The following is a 19,636-nucleotide window of genomic DNA, read 5'->3' as shown; positions in this document are numbered from 1 at the left end:
AAAGCACATTAATTACTCTAATGAGGTCAGGAGAGACCCAGCTCATCCAGAGCCGGGAACACCACCCCTTCCCCCGCCTGCTGCCTCCCCTGCTGGGTGGAGGGTGAGCACCGCCCGTCTGTCCCTGTGCCTGTCAGCCCATCAGCCGCCACCCCCAGCATTAGTGTGAAGTAATTGGCAGCCCCCGCCAAGGTTAATGCACTATTAGCTGAGAGTCATCCACGGCTAACAGCCAGGAGAGGGGCCTGCAGTGCCAGCAGAAGGGCCTGGACCCCTCAGCCTGAGGGGAGCAGAGGGGCTCCCAGCACTGCTGCACTTCGAGTGTGCAAACACTTGCACATGTAGGTGCAAGGCAGGCTGTGGAAAGGGAGCCTGGGACTCAGTTATGTGTGCAGGGGTCACGGCCCCTACCTTCACAAAGTGTGGCTGTGTGGATGCTAAGCCCTGAGCCAGACCTGAGGTCTCTGGCATGGTCGCTGCTCCTCTGAGAAACGCCTCTGTTGCTGTTACGATTACACAAATCTCTGGGCCTCAGCCCCATGTATAACTGCATACTCCTGCATGACACCCAGGAAGTTCTGGACACAGTCGTCCCACTGGAGGGTGGGTGTCACCATGGGAGAGTGGTGTGGAGGGGGTGAAGCGGGGAGGATGAGGAGGGTGGGAAGTACCAGAGGTAGGGTGGCAGTTGAAGTCCCCTCCCCCCTCCATGGCTGACAGTGGGGATTGCTGGAACCTTAGGATCCACACTGAGATTCGGGGCCTGACTGGACACAAGTGGCATTTTAATCGGCAGGAGGAAGGGACACATCTAGACTCCCTGACCCCCAGTGGGTACACTGGGCTGGGTACAGACGCTGTCCACAAAAGTGCCCCTTCCACAGGTGCCCTGCTGGACTTGCTAGTGCTGCCTGGCAGGGCTGGGGCTTCTGAAACTGCCCCAGCTGGAGCTGACGGTGGGTCTGGTCCACTTGATTCTGTGATGAGACTTATCCAGGCTTGTGGCCTTGGATGGCTGAGGGCTGCTGGTCTGGGTCCCATGCCCTGCAGCCTGGCCCTGTGGGTGAGCCAGGGGCCCAGGCTGGGTCTGGATAGGAAGACCTTCCCCCAGTGTCCAGCAAACACCTGGGCCCAAGAATTCACACCCAGGTGGATGGGGGTGGGCCCCCATCAAAGTCCCTGTACTGGGTCTGGGCTGGTGGCTGGCCCCTAACCCTGGATAACTCCTGACACGGACCCTTGTCCATAAAGTGAGCCTGACCCCTGACCCTTGACTCCAAGGGAAAAGTCCAGAGTGGCCCCTTAACCTGGCTGACCACTGGCTAGCTGATTCTCCAGGCTGAGGCAGCCCCTGCCCAGGAGGGAAGAGGACTTTGGGGTTCCCCTGGCAGGGCAGGGTCCCCTGGAACAGCCTTAAGGGGGCAGGCTTGGATCCCTCCCTCTCCTCCCGGCCAGTTCTCAGGAGTGCCTGGCGGGCACAGGGAGGTTGAATGGGGGACGCGCCGCCTTTGTTCCTGTCCCTGCTTGGGCTCTGACCTTGAGAGAGACAAGAACAGAGGAGAGTGAGCTTCTGCTCAAATCCGCTCGGCGGTGGCGGCTCCCGCCTTGGTGGCCCCTGCATGCAAATGAGCAGACCCAGGCCTTTGCCCAGGGTCCTCTCCTCTGTGCCCTTGTGGTTCTCCCCATGCAGGTCAAGGCCTGCTGGGTCTGACAGACCAGACTGCCTGTCCACCGCCTCCCCAGCAGGGCGGCTCCTGTCTTGGCAGGGGGGCTTTGGGAATGCCCACCTTTGCCAGCAGAATGCCCCTGGGCCCTCTGTGTCCTTCCTGTGTTCCAGCCACACCTCCACTCAAGACACCCTCTCTGGGAAAGGCCACCTCTCTGCTCCCCAGCGAGCCAGACCATGCCAGGCCCCCAGGACACCTTTCTGGGGGTCAGGGTGGTTATAACCCCACACTCTCAGTGAAGGCCCTTTCAGGTGACCCCAGACCTGCCTCAGCCACCACCTGTGGCGGGGTCCCTATCTTCCCCTATCCAGCCACCTGGGCCAACCTGGGGCCTTCAAATTGGATCATCTGTGGTTGGGTCAGGGGACAGGATCTCAAGCCCAGAACACCCAGAACTGACTGGCTGAGCTCTCCAGAGAAGGAGAGCCTTGTCCTTGCAGGTGGGACAAAACAGCCCCCACCCAGGGCTTGGACAGGAAGCCAAGGGAAAGAGAGACTTCCAGGTCGGGACCAAGGGTGGGCTGTGTGGCCTGCGGGAAGGGGGCAAGGAAGGAGCTCTGGGGCCATGTGACAAAACCCTACACACACCACAGGCTTGTGGTTGCGGGTCCATGTGCCATCTCCACGCTGCTGGGTCCAGGTCAGTTCCCTGCTCTCCAGATCTCAGAGTCCCTTGAAGAGTCTGGATAGTCCCTCACACTGGGGCCTTCCAGGGTCCAGATGGCTCCCAGCGTGGAGCCCCCAGCCCTGCAGTGTCTACAAACCTGAAGTGAAGCAAACCTGAAGAGGTAGAACCTGCTGGAGGCCACTGGCCCATTCTAGCTGCACCTGGTGACAGCGTCCCCTCCATAAGCTCAAGAGTTTGGCCAGAAAGGCTGTGGTAGGAATGAGAGCAGAAGCAGATGACAGACCCCTGGTTTCTCCAGGAAAGGGAGAGGTCCCTCTGAGGTCCCTGAACAGGCTGGACCCTGGGGCTTTTGCACAAGCTGTGCCCTCTACCAGGACCTCCCTCCCTGTCCTGCTGTGTGTTGACTTATTTGCTGTTGGCCTGGATCTCATTCTCAGCTTCTGGATAGCATCCCGAGCTGCTCAGAGCCCAGGATCTTGACCACCTACTGTGTTCCTAACATCCTTAGGTATCTACTGGATGTGTTGTACACGCCAGAGAAGGAACAGGCTCCAGGTTCAGAGAGAGGAAGCTTGAGGCCCTGGGAAAGGCAGCAGAGGACGCTGCGGACTTCAGTCCACTGGACTCCAAAGCGCTCAGAGTTGTCCGGGTCTGATTCAGGACTTTTATGACCAGTTGATGTTTGAACCCCTGGTGAGGGCGCGCCTCGCACCTCTTCCGTGGCTCGGGGTGGGGCTCTGCAGAGGGCCTGCTGCAGTGCACGGAGGGGCTAGAGCCCTGTGTCCCCGTCCCCGCCCCCGTCGGCGGCAACGTTGGCCCCGGAAACCCCCCCGCAGAGTTGGGGTCATTGCAGCGGGACCCTATGGATCCAGCAAAACGACGCGGGCCGTTTCGCGGTCTGGCCAGGGCGGGGCGCGGCGGGGGCTGGAGCCCCCAGCCCAGCCCAGCCCAGCCCCGCGCAGCCCGGCGCGGCGGGAGGGGGCGCCCGCGGCCCGGCCGGCGCTCAGGCGGGACAAAGGCCCGGAGTCGGCCCCTCCCTGACGGGCTGCGAGTCCGCGCGCGGCCGGGTCCGCGCCCGGGGCCGCCCGCCGCCGCGCCCCGCCGCCGCCTGGCTTCTCGGCGGCCGAGGTCGCGCGCGCGGAGGCGGGGCGGCGGGATCTCCAAGCGCGCCGCGCGCTCCGCCCGCTCGGCAGCGGCGGAGGAGGCGGAGACGCGGGCAGGCGGCGGCCGGAGAGCGCGGCGGCCGGACCGGGGCCATGGCGCCCGCGCACCGCCCGCTGCTGCCGCTGCTGCTGCTGCTGCTACCGCTGCCGCCGCCTCCGCCCTGCGCGCGCGCTGAGGACGCCCGCGCCAACGCGGACCGCTACGCTGTGTACTGGAACCGCAGCAACCCCAGGTGAGCGCGGCACCGGGACCCCGGCCCCGGCTCCCACGCCGGCCTCCCTGAGGCCACAGCCCCGCGTCCCGCGCTGTCGCTGGGTGGGCGCGCGGGGACCCCGGGGAGTGCCGGGCCCTGGAGTTCGGGGGACTAGCGCGCCTAGTGCAGAACCCCCAGGGCGACCTACTCCCGAGCAGACTCGCATTTCCTAGAGCGCCCACGTCTTCCAGAGTTTGGGGAACCCCTCTGGCACTCTCTGAAGCAGGGCAGCCCTTGAGTCCCCTCCCCGGGCTTGGGGGACCCCTAATCCACTGCCTCTCTGGGGTTCCCCCAAGAGCTGAGAAATTGGTGGAGATCCCTAGGGACTTTGACACCCAGGGGTCCCAGGAGGTTGGAGACTGGCCGTGGGGTGAGGGGTCTGCGGGAGCGTCCTGTGGGAGGTGCCCCAGATGAACTTGGGGAAGTTGGAATGTCCCTCCCTACCTCACATTCACTCCAGTGGGGGACCTAGTCCTGGCTTTGTAGGGACAGGGAGGCTGAGGGACCAGAGGGGCTGGGCTCAGTGTGGGAGGTGCATTGGGGTACCTTCCTTCGTCCTCTTACGCTGATGGGGAAACTGAGGTGCAGAGGGGCTGGTTCAAGGTCAATATGAGGGGAGCAGAGCTGGGGCTGGAGGGGTGGCTGGGTCCCAGCCTGCCACGCCCGGAGGAGGGGCCCCACCCGCTGCTGCACAGTCCCACAATCCCACCCCAGTCCATGCTGAGCACCGAGTACCACTGGAGGATGACAGCAGCCCCTGTTAGTCCAAGTGGGAAAAGTTTACTGGCCACTGAACAGGTCCTGCACATCCACAGAACCTCTGGGCTGTTGGTCTCGGTGGCCAGAGAGGACGGGGGTCCTGTGGGGGCCAGGGCTTCAGGACTCCTGAGGCTGGTGTTCAGCCCGCACGCTGCGTCTCACGAGCCGCTCAAGGCTGCACACAGGGGCCTCCCTGCTCCATGCCCCTCTGCCACCGGCCGCTTTCTCTCCATCTCCATGTCCTGGCTGCTTCCTGTGCCGGCCAAGCTGCCCTCCTGAGCAGCGGTCTCCTCTTGTCCCTGCTGTTGCCTGTTATCCCAAACCTGTGGTGGAAAGTTGCATGAAGGGCTTTCTTTGAGGCAGATTCTGGGAGAGGGCAGCCAGTGTCCTGCTGTGGGGTAGGCAGCACCCTCAGACCTACCCCTGTACATGCAGGTCCAACGGATTGGGCCCCCAGGGCAGGGACCGAGGCCCCAGAGGGACAGCAGCCCGTGGCAGAGCTCATCCCACTGCACCACATGTGGGTTTGATTAAGGCTCTTCCCTGTTGCTGGCCGCTGGCCGCACGGGAGCCCAGCGAGCTGCGCTTCCCAGCCCAAGTTTTTGGTTGCAGCTCCGGAATCTCCATCCCAGCGTGGCCTGTCCTTTGTTCTGGTGAACACTGGAGGAACAGGGAGTGGGGAAGGAAGGGGGTGTCAGGGCCACCCCACTGCCCCCACCTGCCGCAGGGCCAAGAGCAGTGGACTGGACCCCCTGCCAGGGGATGGAGATGGCGCTTTGGTGCCCGCCACAGTGCCCAGTGCCGGCCTGTTGGCCACCTCCTGTTGCTGTGTGACCCGACAGCCCCGAGGGCATGGCCTGGCAGTCAGAACTGAGCCCTGGAGCCGGGTGGGGGGAAGGGGGTCCTGGCTCCTCCTCCTGCGGGGGCATGCAGGGTGCCGCTGACCCTGCCCAGCACCATGCAGCGGGCCCAGGACCAGCATGGCCACCTCGCCCAGGAAACTGGGATCTGTCCAGATTGAAGCTTTGCCGTTGACATTGGGGGTTCATGGCAGCCCGGGGAGCCCTCCCGAGATCATGCCGGGGGTGCCCGGGTGAGAAGCACTGCGTGAGCAGGGGGCCAGCAGGCGCACCAGGAGGGCTGGCCTTGGCTCCGGCAACCCAGGGGACCCAGCGATGGGGTTGTCGGCCTGGGGAGACCCGCGGAACCGGGTGGGAGGGATGAGGGTGGTGTCTGAGCAGAGATGGGTGGTGACTCTGGATGGAGGTCCCCAAGACAGAGTGGGGCACACAAAGGCAGGCTGATCAGGGTGGCAGAGGTGGGGCAGCAGGTTCCCACAGGGGACAGAGCATGCAGCCACTGAGGGACTGAATGGGAGACCCACTGGTCCCAGCCGTCCACTGGCCACCCCTGTACCAAGTGCATATGTGTCCCCAAGTGACATCCTGTTGTGAAGTGACCAACCTGTGCACACACACCATGAGGTCCTGGAGGGAGCCCCACACCCGCTACTACCCGGCTGCCCCAGGGTAGGGCGCATAGGCCAGCACCCGCACTGGCCAGTCCCCACCTGGACCGGGCCCCCTTGAGCCAGCCGCTGGGCATCTCTGGGCCTGTCACCAGCCGGGCTGGACTGGGCAGGGGTCCCTGGCTTTGCTTTGGGCTGGCTGCCCTCCTGCCCTGGCCACGGCATTTTGTGCGTGCTGGGGCTATACTTGTGTTTGTGATGTGTGGGAGCACCTGGGGGTTGCATGGGACCGTGATTGTGCCTGTAGCTGCATGTGGCCAAGTGCTCTTGTCTCTGGTGTGCAGGTGTCCTGGGGTCCCAGGAGGTGTGTGTCCATGAGTGGGGCACACGTGTGTCCATGAGGCAGAGTGCCGCAGAAGTCTACGTGCACACGACACCAGCCTCTGGCGTTTTTGCACACGTGCCTGTGTGATATGCGTGATATGCACCGAGCATGTGTGTGCCTGCCTGTGTGGTGCACCCACTTTGCACACACATCTGCACAGAGTGCCTGCGTGCTGGGCTGCACAGACACGTCTGCGAGCAAGTGCACACGCGTGTGTCGGTGCGAGGCAGGCGTAGGCTTGTCTCGGTGGCTGCAGAGCGTGCCTGTAGGGCTCTGCTCCAGCTGCCCAGAGTGGTCCAGCCATGACCTTGCTGCTTGCTCCGGCTCCCCTGGGGACAGGAAAGGGGGCCACTGAGACCTAGAGCTGGCGTCACACAGGACCCCCTGTGTCCACTCCAGTCCCCTCCTGCCTTCCTGGAGGTGCCGATTCAGGAGGGGGGCTCTCGGGTGGGCGCCCACCCCAGTGCATGTGGCTGGGTGCCCTTGTAATGTGGGCCACAAGGAGCGTCCCTCCTGGACACCAGGTAGGAGAATGGCGGTATGGGCCAGGACCTACTCTCTGAGGGCTGGCCTTTCCCTGTGGTGGAGGTGACCGGGTGTCGCCGCAGTGGCTTGTTCGGCCTCCGGGGCAGCTGGCTTTGAAGGGACGGTGCTTTGCCGGCTGCCTGTGGTTCTGTTCTGTGTGTCTGCTCCTCCACCAGCCCGGGGAGGCCGCCAAGCCAGGCGGTGGCCGGGGAGGGGACTGGGAGGCCGTGGAAACCAGGGCATGGACTCAAGGCCCAGAGGCTTCCCAGCTGATCAGACCCCTGCCTCCTCTGAGAGCGCGTGGGGGCAGGACAGGCGTGGGCACGAGCCAAGGGCTGAGGCCCCTGCAAAGAGGAGACTGAAGGTGCGCCCATGGTCCAGATGGGCAGCGTGCTCTGACCTGCAGCTGGCCCCAGTCCACAGCAGAGCAACCCAAGTCAACCTCCCAGCCACGGCAGGTTTTGGTGCCCCGTCCCAGGTCTGCCCTCCCCTTCCTTCCCATGATGGCGTCCGCCGTCACGCCCTGCCACCGCAGCCCTGGCCCCTCGATGCTGAGGAAGCCCCTGTCCAGGGTCCCTCAGCCCCTGGGCCAGTTGCTGACACAGTGGCACCTCATCTCTGGGGCTGGGGGTCAGGCAAGGGGCACTGCCCACCTCCGACCTCCTGCGCCCCAGTGGCGATCCCCTTGAGGGTCAGTAGGGGCCTCTCACGGGTCTCTTAGGGTCATGGGGTGGTGGACGCTGCTCTAGGACAGTGGGAGGAAGCACTTGTGGGGCCAGTGGCTTCTTTTCCTGGTCTGAGCTGGCTGGTGAACCAGGGGATAGGACCCCACACCACAAGCTCCTGCAAGTGCCCGTTCTGCTCCCTGGGACCAGGCATGGCCAGCCTCACGTCCTGTACTTGCTTTGGGGGAATTTATCTTCCGGTGCTGGGTCCAGAGCCTGCCCAGCTCTGTTCCCTGCCTGGGCAGGCCATGCCAGGGGACGGGGGAGAGCCAGTGTCCAGCCCCGTGGCCACCATGAGGCCAGACACAGCAGGAAGCTCAGCACAGGCCAGGGGAGACGCCAGGGGATATTTGACCTCTGCGGCCCAGCCAGCCTGGCAGTCTTGTCCCCACCCCGTACCTGAGTCCACTGAGTGCCAGGTGCCCACCATGTGACACACAGACCTTGGCATCGGAAGGCTGTCCTGCCCCCCAGCTCCGCACTCCCCCAGGCCACCCTGCTAAGACCCCAACTCATCTGCGCTGGGCACGTCAGGGCTGCCTCCTCCTCGTCTGCACTGGCTGAGGAGCAGAGGGGTAGCTCTGTGCGGGGAGGGGGCAGGGAGGAGGCCCAGGACAGCCACACCTTCTGGACGTGCCTGTGCCCGCCTGGCCTTTCCTTCCTCTCCTGTGGCCTCCAAGGCCCTGGGGTGGCTGAGGCCCACGCCGGGCCTTGGGACCCTGTCTGCTGGGTCGCTGGGCCACCCGGGCACCCGCAGTGTGTCTAGACCCAGCAGAGAGACGGCGATGGCCACAGAGGAGCCGGAGAGGTGGAGCCGGAGACCCACCTGGAGCCTGGTGGGAAGGGTCCCCCCTCGGGGGTCCGACTGCTGCCCCTGTCAGTGTCCAGGCTGGCAGCCCAGCCCCACCTTACCCTTCCTGCCTGAGACTCCTGACCAGTCGCTTTGCCGTGGGCATCTAATGCCGTGCCTGCCCACTGGAGCTGCTGAGCCTCTGGCCACATGGATGCTGGTAGTGGCTGGCAGGGTCCGGGTGGCCAGGGAACCCTGGCAGGCCCCTGGACATGGGCAGTGGCAGAAGGGGCTGCTGGGCTGGGGGAGGCGTGTGAGAGCCTCTCCCTCAGCTGGGAAGCCCTGTATGCATCGGTGGCCAGCACAGGGGTCTTCCCTGGGACTAGCCCATCTGGGCCCCCAGGCCCCAGGCCCCTGGAGGATGCTTTTTGCAACCCTGTACTTCAGCATCTCAGAGCCCTCCAGACCTTGGGCTTTTCACTCGTCGAGTCAACACCACTGTATGGAGTGCCTGGGCTGGCCTCTGGGTGGGGCAGAGAAGATAGCGATTGATGTGAAGGTGTGGATAGGGGAGGTCAAGTTGGGATACTGGGTGGGGGACTTTTCCAGCACCAGAACAGCATCTGCAAAGGCCCTGAGGTGGGAGTGGAGCCAGCCAGAGGCTGATGCTTCAGGAAGGGGTGGGCAGAGGGGCAGACAAGTGCATGAGGGGTGTGGATTGTATTCTGAGCATTGAGGAGGAATGGATGGCTTTGGGTCAGTAGGCAGTGGACAGACTGACATTCAGAAAAGATGTCAGTGGACTCAGGGAAGCCAGGAGCCCTGTAGGCCCTCACAGTGGCCTCGGGAGCCCCCACATCTTGGTCTACCAAGATTTTCCTTAAGGAAGTAAAACCGGAACAGGGCTGCGTCTGACTCGGGCCCAGTGGAGGACGTGACCTGGAGTGGGCCACCAACTCACCTTCCAGAGTCTGACCAGGAAGCGTCTTGCAAGGAGCCAGATTCTCCGTCCAGCTGTGGATGTCGCAGGGCGGGGACAGGGTGGGGGAAACTGAGGGCCAGGGGTGGGCGTGGTCCAGGTACCCGGACCTCGGGGCCCTGCCCGGTGGGGGCTGGCCACTGACACCACCAGCCTGTGGGCAGTTGGGCTCTCACTCGGGCCAGGAAGGCACACAAGTGAGTTAATGAAGCCTGGGACAGAAGTGGCTGCGACTGTCTGAGGGGCTCGAGGTGAGGGTCAGGAGACCCTGAGCCAGGGTGGGCCCGTGGGTCCTCGCACCCCGGCTCCCTGCTGCAGTCCTCCGGCTGTCCGTGCCAGCCTCCCTGGCCTTGGTCGGCTCCGGGGAGGACGACGGTGGGGCCCAGCCGCCTGAGGAGGGGCTGCAGGGAGCCCGGGTGGGAGGCCCTCTGCTCCCGCCTGAGCTTCTCCGCAGCTGGACCCCAGCTCAGGAGGTCGAGAGCTGGACCCAGCGGGGAAACTGAGGCGCCAGCGGGGGCTCCTGCGGCCTGGTTCCCCTCCAGGCCCGGACCCTTGTCCCCTCCCTGGGCTGCTTCGGGGCGCAGGGGGCCATGCCAGTGACTGTGCCAGCGGCCCGGAGGTGTGGGGGCTGTGGCCTCAGTTTCCCCAGCGGTGCCCGCCTGGCCTGGCGCCAGGACCTTTCATGTGGTAATGAGTCCCCCCCAAGGCCCCTTCCTGCTGCTGCCCGGGGGAGCCCTCCAGCAGATCTGAGGACCTTGCCGCTGTAGCCCCAGGCGCTGATGGCAGAGGCGCTCCCTGTGTCGCGGTGACCTCCATCCTCCAGGAAGAGCCGGGCCTGTGGGCTCCCTGGAGGAAGGGGCCTGGCCGCGGGACCTGGGGGGCCAGGTGTGGGAAGCCAAGGGCCCGGGGGTGGCTGAGGAGGGGGCAGCTGCGGATTCCAGGGCCTTGGGCGGGATCATCAGAGAAGGCAGGAGGTGGGCTGGGATCGCACAGTGTGGACGGGTGGGGCAGGCGTCCAGGGCTCTGCTGAGCCGGACAGCGAGGGTCAAGGGGACCGAGGGAAGGGTGGGCGTCTGCCCGCGAGCCTCACCCTGCAGGGAAACTGAGGCTGCGTGGGCCTGGAGCTGCCCCATCCTGGCCGCCCTCCTTGGCAGGTGGAAGTCACGGGCGCAGAGGGTGGGCAGGGGGCCTGGAGGAGCCTGTTCCCCTGGGGTGGGCCTCAGTGTGCCGACCCCAGAGGCCTGGACAGCAGGGCAGGAGGCCGCTGCCGCGCTCAGGCCCGCTCCCCGGTGGCCAGCTGGGTGCCCGGCGGCTGGCGCAGCCTGAGCCTCCCCAGGGCGGCCCCTCCCGCCCGCGCCCCCGCCTGCTGCCCGGCCAGCGGTGCTGACGCTGACCCCCGCAGGTTCCACGTGGGCGCGGCGGGCGGCGGCGGCGGCTACACGGTGGAGGTGAGCATCAACGACTACCTGGACATCTACTGCCCGCACTACGGGGCGCCGCTGCCGCCGGCCGAGCGCATGGAGCACTACGTGCTGTACATGGTCAACGGCGAGGGCCACGCCTCCTGCGACCACCGCCAGCGCGGCTTCAAGCGCTGGGAGTGCAACCGGCCCGCGGCGCCCGGGGGCCCGCTCAAGTTCTCGGAGAAGTTCCAGCTCTTCACGCCCTTCTCGCTGGGCTTCGAGTTCCGGCCCGGGCAGGAGTACTACTACATCTGTGAGTTTTCCCTGGCGCTGGGAGTCTCACGAAGTAAGACGCTCATCGCCATTAGCGGTGGTCTCTGTGGCCGGTGTTGCTTTCCACCACGTGTCTCATCTGCGTCTCCAGCCGAGGAGCCTCTGGGGTGGGGCAGAGGCGCTGACCTGGCTCTGGGCACACCCCCGGGAGTCACGGGCCTGGCCGGTCACTGGTTCCCAGGCTGGGGCAGGGGCTCAGCCACACAGCACAGGCTGAGCCTCTGCCAGACCCTGGTTCTGTCCCCAGCCCCACGAAAAAGACAGACGGAAACAAAAAGAAGGGTTTCTAGAGCACCTGCTGAGCAGGGCAGCCCACTGCCCCGGGGAACAGGGGTGGGGACCTGGCTCCATTATTTGGCTACACCAGTTTTTTGCTGATTGACACAAGAGAGTCAGTGTCCATGATTTTTGGACTTCACCTTATGCTGGGCCAGAGTCAGGCCCAGCAGGACAGGGACACACACAGCCTCGGGCTCTGGGATCAGGTTGGGCAGAGAGGGCAGCCCTGGACCTGTGCAGAGGACTGTGGGAAGCAGGGCTTTGTGCCTGGGGCTTGGATGTAGACTGGGAGTTTTGAGAATGGATTCCCCATCTGGGGTCAGGGGCTGTTCAGCCCCAGGAGAGCTCAGGCACCCGGAGCCTGCCGCCCACTAACTCTCTGGCTTCCCTTCCAGCTGCCACACCTCCTAACGCTGTGGACCGGCCCTGTCTGCGACTAAAGGTCTATGTGCGGCCCACCAGTAAGTGCCCAGGGAGCCAGCAGGACCCAGGTCCCTCCACCCACGGGACCTGTGAGTGGTCCAGAGGGCCTGGTTGGGGTGGTCCTCACTCGGCCCCTGGAGTCCATGGCTGAAGCCATGGCTGGGCAGGCCCCGCCCCGAGCCTCCGCGTCCCCATGTGCAAATATTTCAGACGTCCGTGGCCAGGCCCCCCTGACGGTGCCGTCTCCTGTGTCCCCCAGACGAGACTTTGTACGAGGCCCCCGAGCCGATCTTCACCAGCAACAACTCCTGCAGTGGGCTGGCTGGCTGCCGCCTCTTCCTGAGCACTGTCCCTGTGCTCTGGACCCTCCTGGGCTCCTAGTCCTGGCCTGAAGGATGCCAGCCTCCTGGGACGGCCCACCTGGACTGCCCAGCCTCGGCTTTCCCCACCTGGCCACGGCTGCTCTGAGACCAAATAGAGACGCTGCTTCTCCCCCCATGGTGCTGCCTGCCAGGAGGGGCCAGCCAGGATCCCTGGTGCCCCTGGGGAACCAGGTGTGGGCACAGCCCCTGACCGAGCCATCTCCTCTAGGGGCACCTGGGAGCCCTGGTCCCTCGTGACGATCCTTGTTTTCTCAGTGTATGCTTCATGGTTGGGTCAGAAAGACTGAAATGTCTAATTTAATTTATTCCCTGCTGTGGCCAGTGAGGGGGAAGAAAGCAGAACTGGTGGGCGGGTCCCTGCCCAGGGAGGAATCCAGGGACACCAGGTCTGGTCACCTCTCCACTCTGCACCCCGTTTGCTGGGTCCTGGCTGGAGCCACCCCCGCAGACCAGCGAGTCTGAGCCAGAAGAGTGCATGGTCCGAACCCCGACTTGTGGCCCAGGGGCTCCCTGCCAGCTCCTGATGACCCTCCGGGGTCAGGGCCTTCCACCAGAGGACCCCAGCAGGCCCGCTCCCTGGCAGGACCTCTCCAAGGCTGAGAACGTGCTAGATTTCTGTAAATAGAGCTGGCGAGTGTGTGCTGTGATCATTTTCATGTATTCCTGAGGATGGGCCCGCAAGACCTTTGTTTCCAGCCCTTTGTTGGGGTCTTTTATTTCGGCGGGGGGTGGGGGGACTTTTTAGAATAGAGGCAACACTTGGCAATAAGCTCATTTTGTCTGTGGACCCCCCCCCCGACCTAATAATGTTTCTGAGGGAAAAAAATGAATGGAACAGAGGAGGACCACTACCAAAAAAGGCAGCCCCTCCCCAAAGACGGTTTAATGAAGGAAACGAGGCGTTTATACAGATTTCGTATTTCTACCGCCCTTCCTGGCTGTGTTTTCTATATATTATATAAATATATATTGTGTATGGTGCCGGAGGCCGGCTCCGAGGCCCGGGGACGCGAGGGCTTTTGTAGGGCTGGAGGGTGAGGGCGGAGGCACTGCCAGGCCTGGAGCTGGCACTGGGGCTCCTTCCCATCCCAATTGACTTTGGATTCTGTATTTTTTTATAATAAAATGCATAAACCCCAAAGGTGTGTCCGTCTGGGCTGTGGACCCCCCGTGGAGCGCTTTACCTCGGGGACCGGGAGGCGGGCCTGAGGTTGCCAGGGAAACGGGGGTGTCCTGGCACATCGGGACCCCCGAGGGAACCCGCAGTCACAGTGGAGCCTCGGGGGTTCCTGCGTTGGTAGGGCTGGCCCTGGGTGTGCGCGTTTGGGGAGGCACCTGTGGACCTCAGTTTCCCTCGCTGGGAAATGGGGACCGCCACCTGCCCTCTGGATCAGCCAGGTGGACAGAGGGCTTGTACCTGGCTGGCCCTGCACAACAGGAGTCTGTGGGTGCCCATCCCAACACCCCTGTGCACACAGGAGGCCCTGCCTTTCCCCAGCTCTGGACCCCTCTCAGAATCCATTCAGACTCTCTGAGACTTCCACTGCTGAGCTGTGACTGTGACTCAGTTTCCCCACCAGCCCCGACCAGGCCGGGTCTGCTGTCTGAGCCCCGGGCCCAGGGAATGAGGCACAGAGGCTGCTGGTCTCCGGCTGGCAGGTGGCTCTGCTGAGGGGCTGCAGTCCTCGCAGCCCACTGCCGCCTGTCTCCCACCCGCGGGACGACAGCTTCTTGGGCACAATTAACCTAGAGGGAACGTTCTCAGCCCATTAATGCAGCCGTGCTGGGCCGCGACGGGGTCTGCCTCCTAATGAGGCCGAGCTGGGCACAAAGGGCCCTGTGTGCACCACCCTGCCCCTGCCCAGCACACCAGGGGCACAGACGCCGCCCACTCTGAGGACCATGGGGTGGCCCAGGGATCCCCCACAGCACAGAGGAGGACCCCAGGCTCAGGGAACCCGGACAGCCCAGCCCGGACCCGGGAGACGCAGGGTGGTGGCAGTCTCAGCCCGTTCATCCACGGCAAGGGGACTTCCTGGGTTCCAGGACAGCCACAGGCTTGGGCCTCCAGCTCCTCTAGTTCTAGAACATTCCGTCGCCCCAGAAGGAAGTCCTTCCTCAGCTCGGCACCAGGTCTACGTCCCATCTCTGGTCTCCTGTCCTGGACTCTCCTGTCACTGGGTCACATGCTGTGGCCTTGTGTGTCTGGTTCTGAGCACGAGGTCCTCAGGTGTGGCCACGCTGCAGTGTGTCACCTGGCTCCTGCCCTGGCCGAGGACACTCCAGCTGTGGATGGACCACCACTTGTGTCCCCATTCACCCATCTGTGGACACTTGAGCTGTGTCTGTCTGTAAGCCATTAATGAGAATGTCATTTTCTTTATTGTCATCAAGCGAGATTTCACAGGAGGTGATGCTGAGCCGGTCAGTGGGTGGATTCAGCTGCAGAGATTGTGTCCCCCGCCGCACCCACAGCCCTGCTCTCCCTCATCCAGGTGGAGGGGAGACACCTCCAGACCCCAGCACCTCCTGTCAATCACAGTCACAGCGCAGGCCCTCGGCCTGGGCCCGAGGAGCAGCACCTGCCCACAGCAGGGCTTCCCTGGGGACTTGTCAGCCCCAGCATCTGCCGCAGGCCCTGGACACTCCCCTGCACCGGCACCGCACACCCTGGGGTGGCCTGGGTCTCTCGGGAAGGTCCCCTGACTCAGCACCTGCCACTGACCACTGCCCTGCTGACCACAGTGTGCAGCCAGAGGCTGTGGTGGGAAGTCCCCCCAGGCGTGAGCAGCGAGCCTGCCCAGGCTGGGCCCTGGACAGCCATCCGCATGCCGGTCCTGGGCAAAGGCCTTTCTGGGCTGCAGGCTCCAGAGGGAAGCGATTTCTCTCCTGCGGCCCATTACTGCCGCCTGGGCGCCCACAGACAGGGGCCGGAGCTGCAGGGGAGCCTGGGTCGCAGCCCTCCCCTCCGTCAGCTGTCCCCCAAGTGAAGAGCTGCCCCGGCCCCGCCCTCTGGACCCTGCAGCTCTGGTGGAGGACCCCCCTCCCCAGCACCGTCCTCCCGGCCCTTCTTGCCCCCAGACCCCAGCCCAGAGGGAGCTCCTCCACTGCCTCCCCAGCCCACCAGGGCTTTCCTCGGTGGGTCCCCGACTCCCTGATGTGAAGCCACACCCCCTCGACGCAGTGTTCTTCTTTATTTATCTATCCCTTCAGGCATGCCCTACTGTTTTCCTTTTTTATTTCATTTCCATTTTATTTCATTTCTTGTCTTGTCCACCACTGTGGACAAGGTGTCTGTCTGCTCCCCGAGGGCCTGGATTTGGGTCTGGACCACTGGTCTCCAGCACCCACAGGATGCCTGTACACAGTAGGTGCTCAACAGATGCTCACTGACTGGATGTGTCTATCCATGCATGCAGAAGCTACATGCACAGAAAATAAAATGCCAAATGAAAATTGCGTCTCCCAGGGGCGGGGATCGTGGCTCAGGGGTAGAGTGCTCGCCTAGCACTAGCGGGCGGGACCCAGGTTCGATCCTCAGCACCACATAAAAATAAAGGCATTGTGTTGTGTCCATCTACACCTAAAAAAATAAATAAATAAATAAAAAGAAAATTGCATCTCCCATGTCAAGATCAGTGTCCCTAACAAGCATTTAATGAGCACTTACTGTGTGCAGATAGTGCTGGGTCTCCCTTCCATCTGGACATCACAGCAGTGGTTTCTGGCCCCAAATCAGGGGGACTTTAGGCCATGAGGCAAGACCATGGTGTTGGGGACCCCGTTCAGGCTGCAGGTGGCCAGGTGGTCACTATGGACCACTGTGAACTGAGTTCACAGCCCCGGAGACCTCAAGGAGCCACAGATCACCTAAGGTGTCATAAGCTGGAATTCCAGTGGTGGCAGCCAGGCTGGTGTGGCAGCAGGAACGGGGGGGTCGCAGGAGACCCTCCTCCTCAGTCTCCCTGGGACGGGAGCTTCCCTGGGGTATCTAGGAGGTGCCAGGCCTCTGGGCCTCTCCCTGAGCCTTGGCAGATGGACGGTTCCCTCCGCCCTGATAGCCCCACCTGCTCTGTGCTGCAGCAGGCAGGGGCCTCTGAGGCCAGAGACAAGGGAACCCTGTCCTGGTCTCCCAGGGCTGCCCACTCCATCGATCCAGAAATGGAGGCTGAGAGGCCCAGGAGCAATGGATTGGCCCTAGTGGACAAGGTGGCCAGGAGGGAGGGGCACTGAGTGGGGCGCCCATTCACCCCTGCAGCTAGGGAGACTGAGGCCCTCCCAGGCCCACAGGTCACTGGGGCAAACCCCGGTCAGGAGTTGGATCTGAGCTGGGCAGAGGTAGATGGAGGATGAGGCTGGGGGCCTTCATTCCTCTTCCCCAGGAAACATTCAGGACAGTCCTTCCAGGCACCTCGGGCAGCGTCCTCCCCCCACTCATCTCCCTGCAGATATCGGGGGGTTAAAGCTCCACCCCATGCCGCCCACCATGGTATGTGGGGTCTGGGGTGCTCACTGCCCGGCCCCCTGGGGGGAGAGAAGGCTTCAGACAACCCAGTGGCTGCGTCAGGAGGCAGGTGTGGGTACGGCTGTCCATCGTGGGGGCCGTCTTGCCCCGCCCCAGCCCTCTCCGGGCCTCCATGGTCACCTTCACTATCGATTCCCCTGCCTCAGACGGGCTGCCATGTTGGATCGGAGGGAACTGAGGCAGGCAGCAGGTGCACTGTCCAAGCCTGAAGCAGGGCTGTGGGCAGCGGAGGCAGAGGGGCCCTCTGGGTGGCCGGGCGGGCCGCACAGCCCGAGGCTGATCTCCCCCAGGCTCCAGCCGGTTTGCTGCAGAGGGCCTGGGAGCCTTCTGCGACACTCCTGGACTCGGGGTGCAGCAGGCGCAGAGTGCCCGCTGTGGGGGTAGCCTGAGGCTGGGGTGACCCCTCACCCTCCAGTTCCCCTGGGGGGGGGCTGGGACAGGAAGGCCTGCCCCTCTGGGCACCTGCGCTCCCACCTCTGAGGAGGTCCCCCCCAGGCCGCACCTTCCCCCTTGCGCCTCCCGCCTGGCCACCTAGGGCTCTGTTCCCTGCGCCTCCCGAGAGGCCACCCTCCCCTCCGAGGTCCCAGCTCTGCTAGAACATAGATGCAGGCTGGTCTCTGAGGGCCTGGGCAGGCTGGTCTTCCACCCCCCGGCCTTGGTGGGCCAGTCTCAGTCCAGCTCAGACTCTCCTCTCGGAAGGACCCCGAGGGAGAAGGGGAGTCTGCCCTTTGGGGCCTCAGTTTACCCATCTGCGACCCGGCAGACCCATTTGAACGATAAGGAGGCCGAGACCAAGGGACAGGAGGGCCCGGCTCCAGGCCGCAGGTGGGAGGCTGCTGGTGTCGCTGCGATGGTGAGTGTCAAGAGGCGGCCTGGCCACTGGGTTTCCTGCTGCGGAAGCCTGAGAAGACGCTGGCCAGTGAAGGGTCCGCAGGACTCCAGGAGCTGCAGAGCCCAAGGGGGCGGGAGCCCGGAGGACAGGCCAGTGGAAGGCGGGAGCCCAGGATCACAGGAAGCGGGCCGTAACCCCGGGAGCCACCACGACCGCCGTGCAGCCCGCGTTTGCAGGTGGAATGGGGCCGCAGCGGCAGAGTTGCGGTTTGCAGGGGTGTCGCAGACCGTGTCCCAGACTGCGGCGCCCGGTCCTGGCGCACGGGCCGCTTCTTAGCCTGGTTCATGGGGCGCGGCCGCTGCCGCCCTGCAGGCCCTTTCTGCGGCCAGGAGGGCGACTAAGGAAGGGGGACGGCCGTCAGGGGCCCCTGGAGGAGGGCGCCCGGATAAACTGGATCCCAGGGCGGGGAGGGATCCCTGCTGTTCACCTGGAAAACGGGGTTGTAATGGCCCGTGGGGGGCGAGGGCTCTGCGCCTGGGCATCCTTGACGACCAGATGGCCATTCCCACAAGGACCTGGACGCTTCCCAGGCCACCATGGTCCCAGCCCTCCAGGAGGGTGTGTTGAGTGGCTGAATGAGCGTGGATGGGCAGAGAGTGGGTGAGAGCCGCCCCCACCCCACAACGCCCCGGCACAGTACAGTCCCACCTCCTTTTCCTTCCTCACTCCTCAGGGTAGGCGGGGGCCGGGGCGACCGGCCTATCTCCGATGAGAGTCAGAGGGAGGTGGCGGGAACCCCACAGGGGTCTGCCTGCTGCCTGGCAGAGCTCTAAATTAAAATACATATATACACCAGATAAATAAACCTGGTGACAGGCAGGATCAAGCCGCCCAGTCGGGGACCCAGTAGCAAATGCTCAGGGGCGGGCGGAGGGGACAAGGATGCATCCCCTGCTTGCAGACCCTGACCGTCTCCCATTCCACCCTCTGCCCACGAGCCAGGGGAGGTGTGGGCGGGGTAAGAAACCAGACTCGGGTCCCAGGACCCGAATCCCATGTCCTGTTCTGCAGAAGCAGGTCACAGCTGCCTCAGCCAGAGATGGAGGACTTGGGGAGGGAGGGGACAGGCTGAGTCCTGACACCCTCACCAGGTGCTGCAGGCCCCAACACCCTCAGTGCCAGGGAGGCCCCACTGGAGCACATGGGAGGGCACCAGGGGGCCCACAGCGGTGGGGTCCTGGGGCCCCTTGGTCCACCCTGAGCCCACAGAGAAGCGGGAGGGGCAGGAGGGGCTTTTCAATTAGGGACAGTTAATCACCAGTGAGGGCCGTGCTGGGGCCCACTAAATCTCCCATGAAAAGCCTGTAAATGTATGTAAAACCCGCCTCGGACAATTCGGGGATTAGGCGGCTGGGAGGGAAACCGAGGCGCAGGCGGGGGATTAGCAGATCGGGCCCTGGAGGGCGGGGGGCCCCAGCCCAGGCCAGAGGGGCTTCCTGCTGCAGAGCCAGCACCCACTTCAGAGCCGGGGAGACTGAGGCCCGAAAGGCCCCCGCAGAAGGGACCTGGAGCTCCTATCCCAAGGCCGCGGGTGGTACCCCCCCGACTGAGAGCCAAGGTGGACCCTCCCAAGGCAGCCTCGAGGCAGTAAAATTCGGGGTCAGAGGCAGGGGTCCCTGCCAGACGAGGTGCCGACCAACCCAGGTCCCAGGGAGGGGGCCCAGGCTCTGGTCTCAGGGCCCCGGACCCCACTTGAGTCACTGCAGCCCAGGTACACCTTCTGCCCGTTTCCAGGCCCTGTGAAGTGGTGCCCATTCCTTTGTGCTGTCTCAGTGCCTTTATTGAGCGCCCACTGTCTGCCAGACCAGATGCTGAGGATGCAAAGTGGAGGACAGAGCCCAGCCCAGGGACTGGGAAACCCTGGGGGCAGGTGCTGGGTCAGGGGTCCTTCCCCAGGGCCATGAGGATCATGCGGGGGCCCTGCCCCTCGAACACTGGCCAGCGGCCACAGGAGGCTGGGAGGGAGCAGCAGTGTGGCCCTGAGGGATCTCGGCT

At 64.1% G+C, this 19,636-nt stretch overlaps 1 protein-coding gene across 1 annotated transcript; it reads left to right on the top strand.

Annotated features, from left to right (window-relative positions):
* Positions 1-3,611: 3,611 nt before the first annotated feature.
* Efna2 (ephrin A2) lies at positions 3,612-13,365 on the top strand. Its single transcript, XM_027952672.3, has 4 exons — positions 3,612-3,751; positions 10,806-11,119; positions 11,814-11,879; positions 12,101-13,365. The coding sequence occupies exons 1-4, from the start codon at positions 3,612-3,614 to the stop codon at positions 12,220-12,222; spliced, it is 642 nt and encodes a 213-aa protein (XP_027808473.1). The 3' UTR covers positions 12,223-13,365.
* Positions 13,366-19,636: the final 6,271 nt, after the last annotated feature.

Source organism: Marmota flaviventris, chromosome 1 (genome assembly GCF_047511675.1).
Source record: "Marmota flaviventris isolate mMarFla1 chromosome 1, mMarFla1.hap1, whole genome shotgun sequence".
NCBI classification, from domain to species: Eukaryota; Metazoa; Chordata; class Mammalia; order Rodentia; family Sciuridae; genus Marmota; species Marmota flaviventris.
Note: the sequence above shows the minus strand (reverse complement) of the source record. Positions and strands in the feature narration are given on the sequence as shown.

What these genes read in the sequence shown, in the direction of transcription:
- Efna2 (XM_027952672.3), top strand. Translation starts at nt 3,612, where the DNA reads ATGGCGCCCGCGCACCGCCCGCTGCTGCCGCTGCTGCTGCTGCTGCTA. An exon ending in GCAGGAGTACTACTACATCT is followed by an intron (nt 11,120 to 11,813) that starts GTGAGTTTTCCC and finishes CTTCCCTTCCAG; the next exon opens with CTGCCACACCTCCTAACGCT. An exon ending in GGTCTATGTGCGGCCCACCA is followed by an intron (nt 11,880 to 12,100) that starts GTAAGTGCCCAG and finishes TGTGTCCCCCAG; the next exon opens with ACGAGACTTTGTACGAGGCC.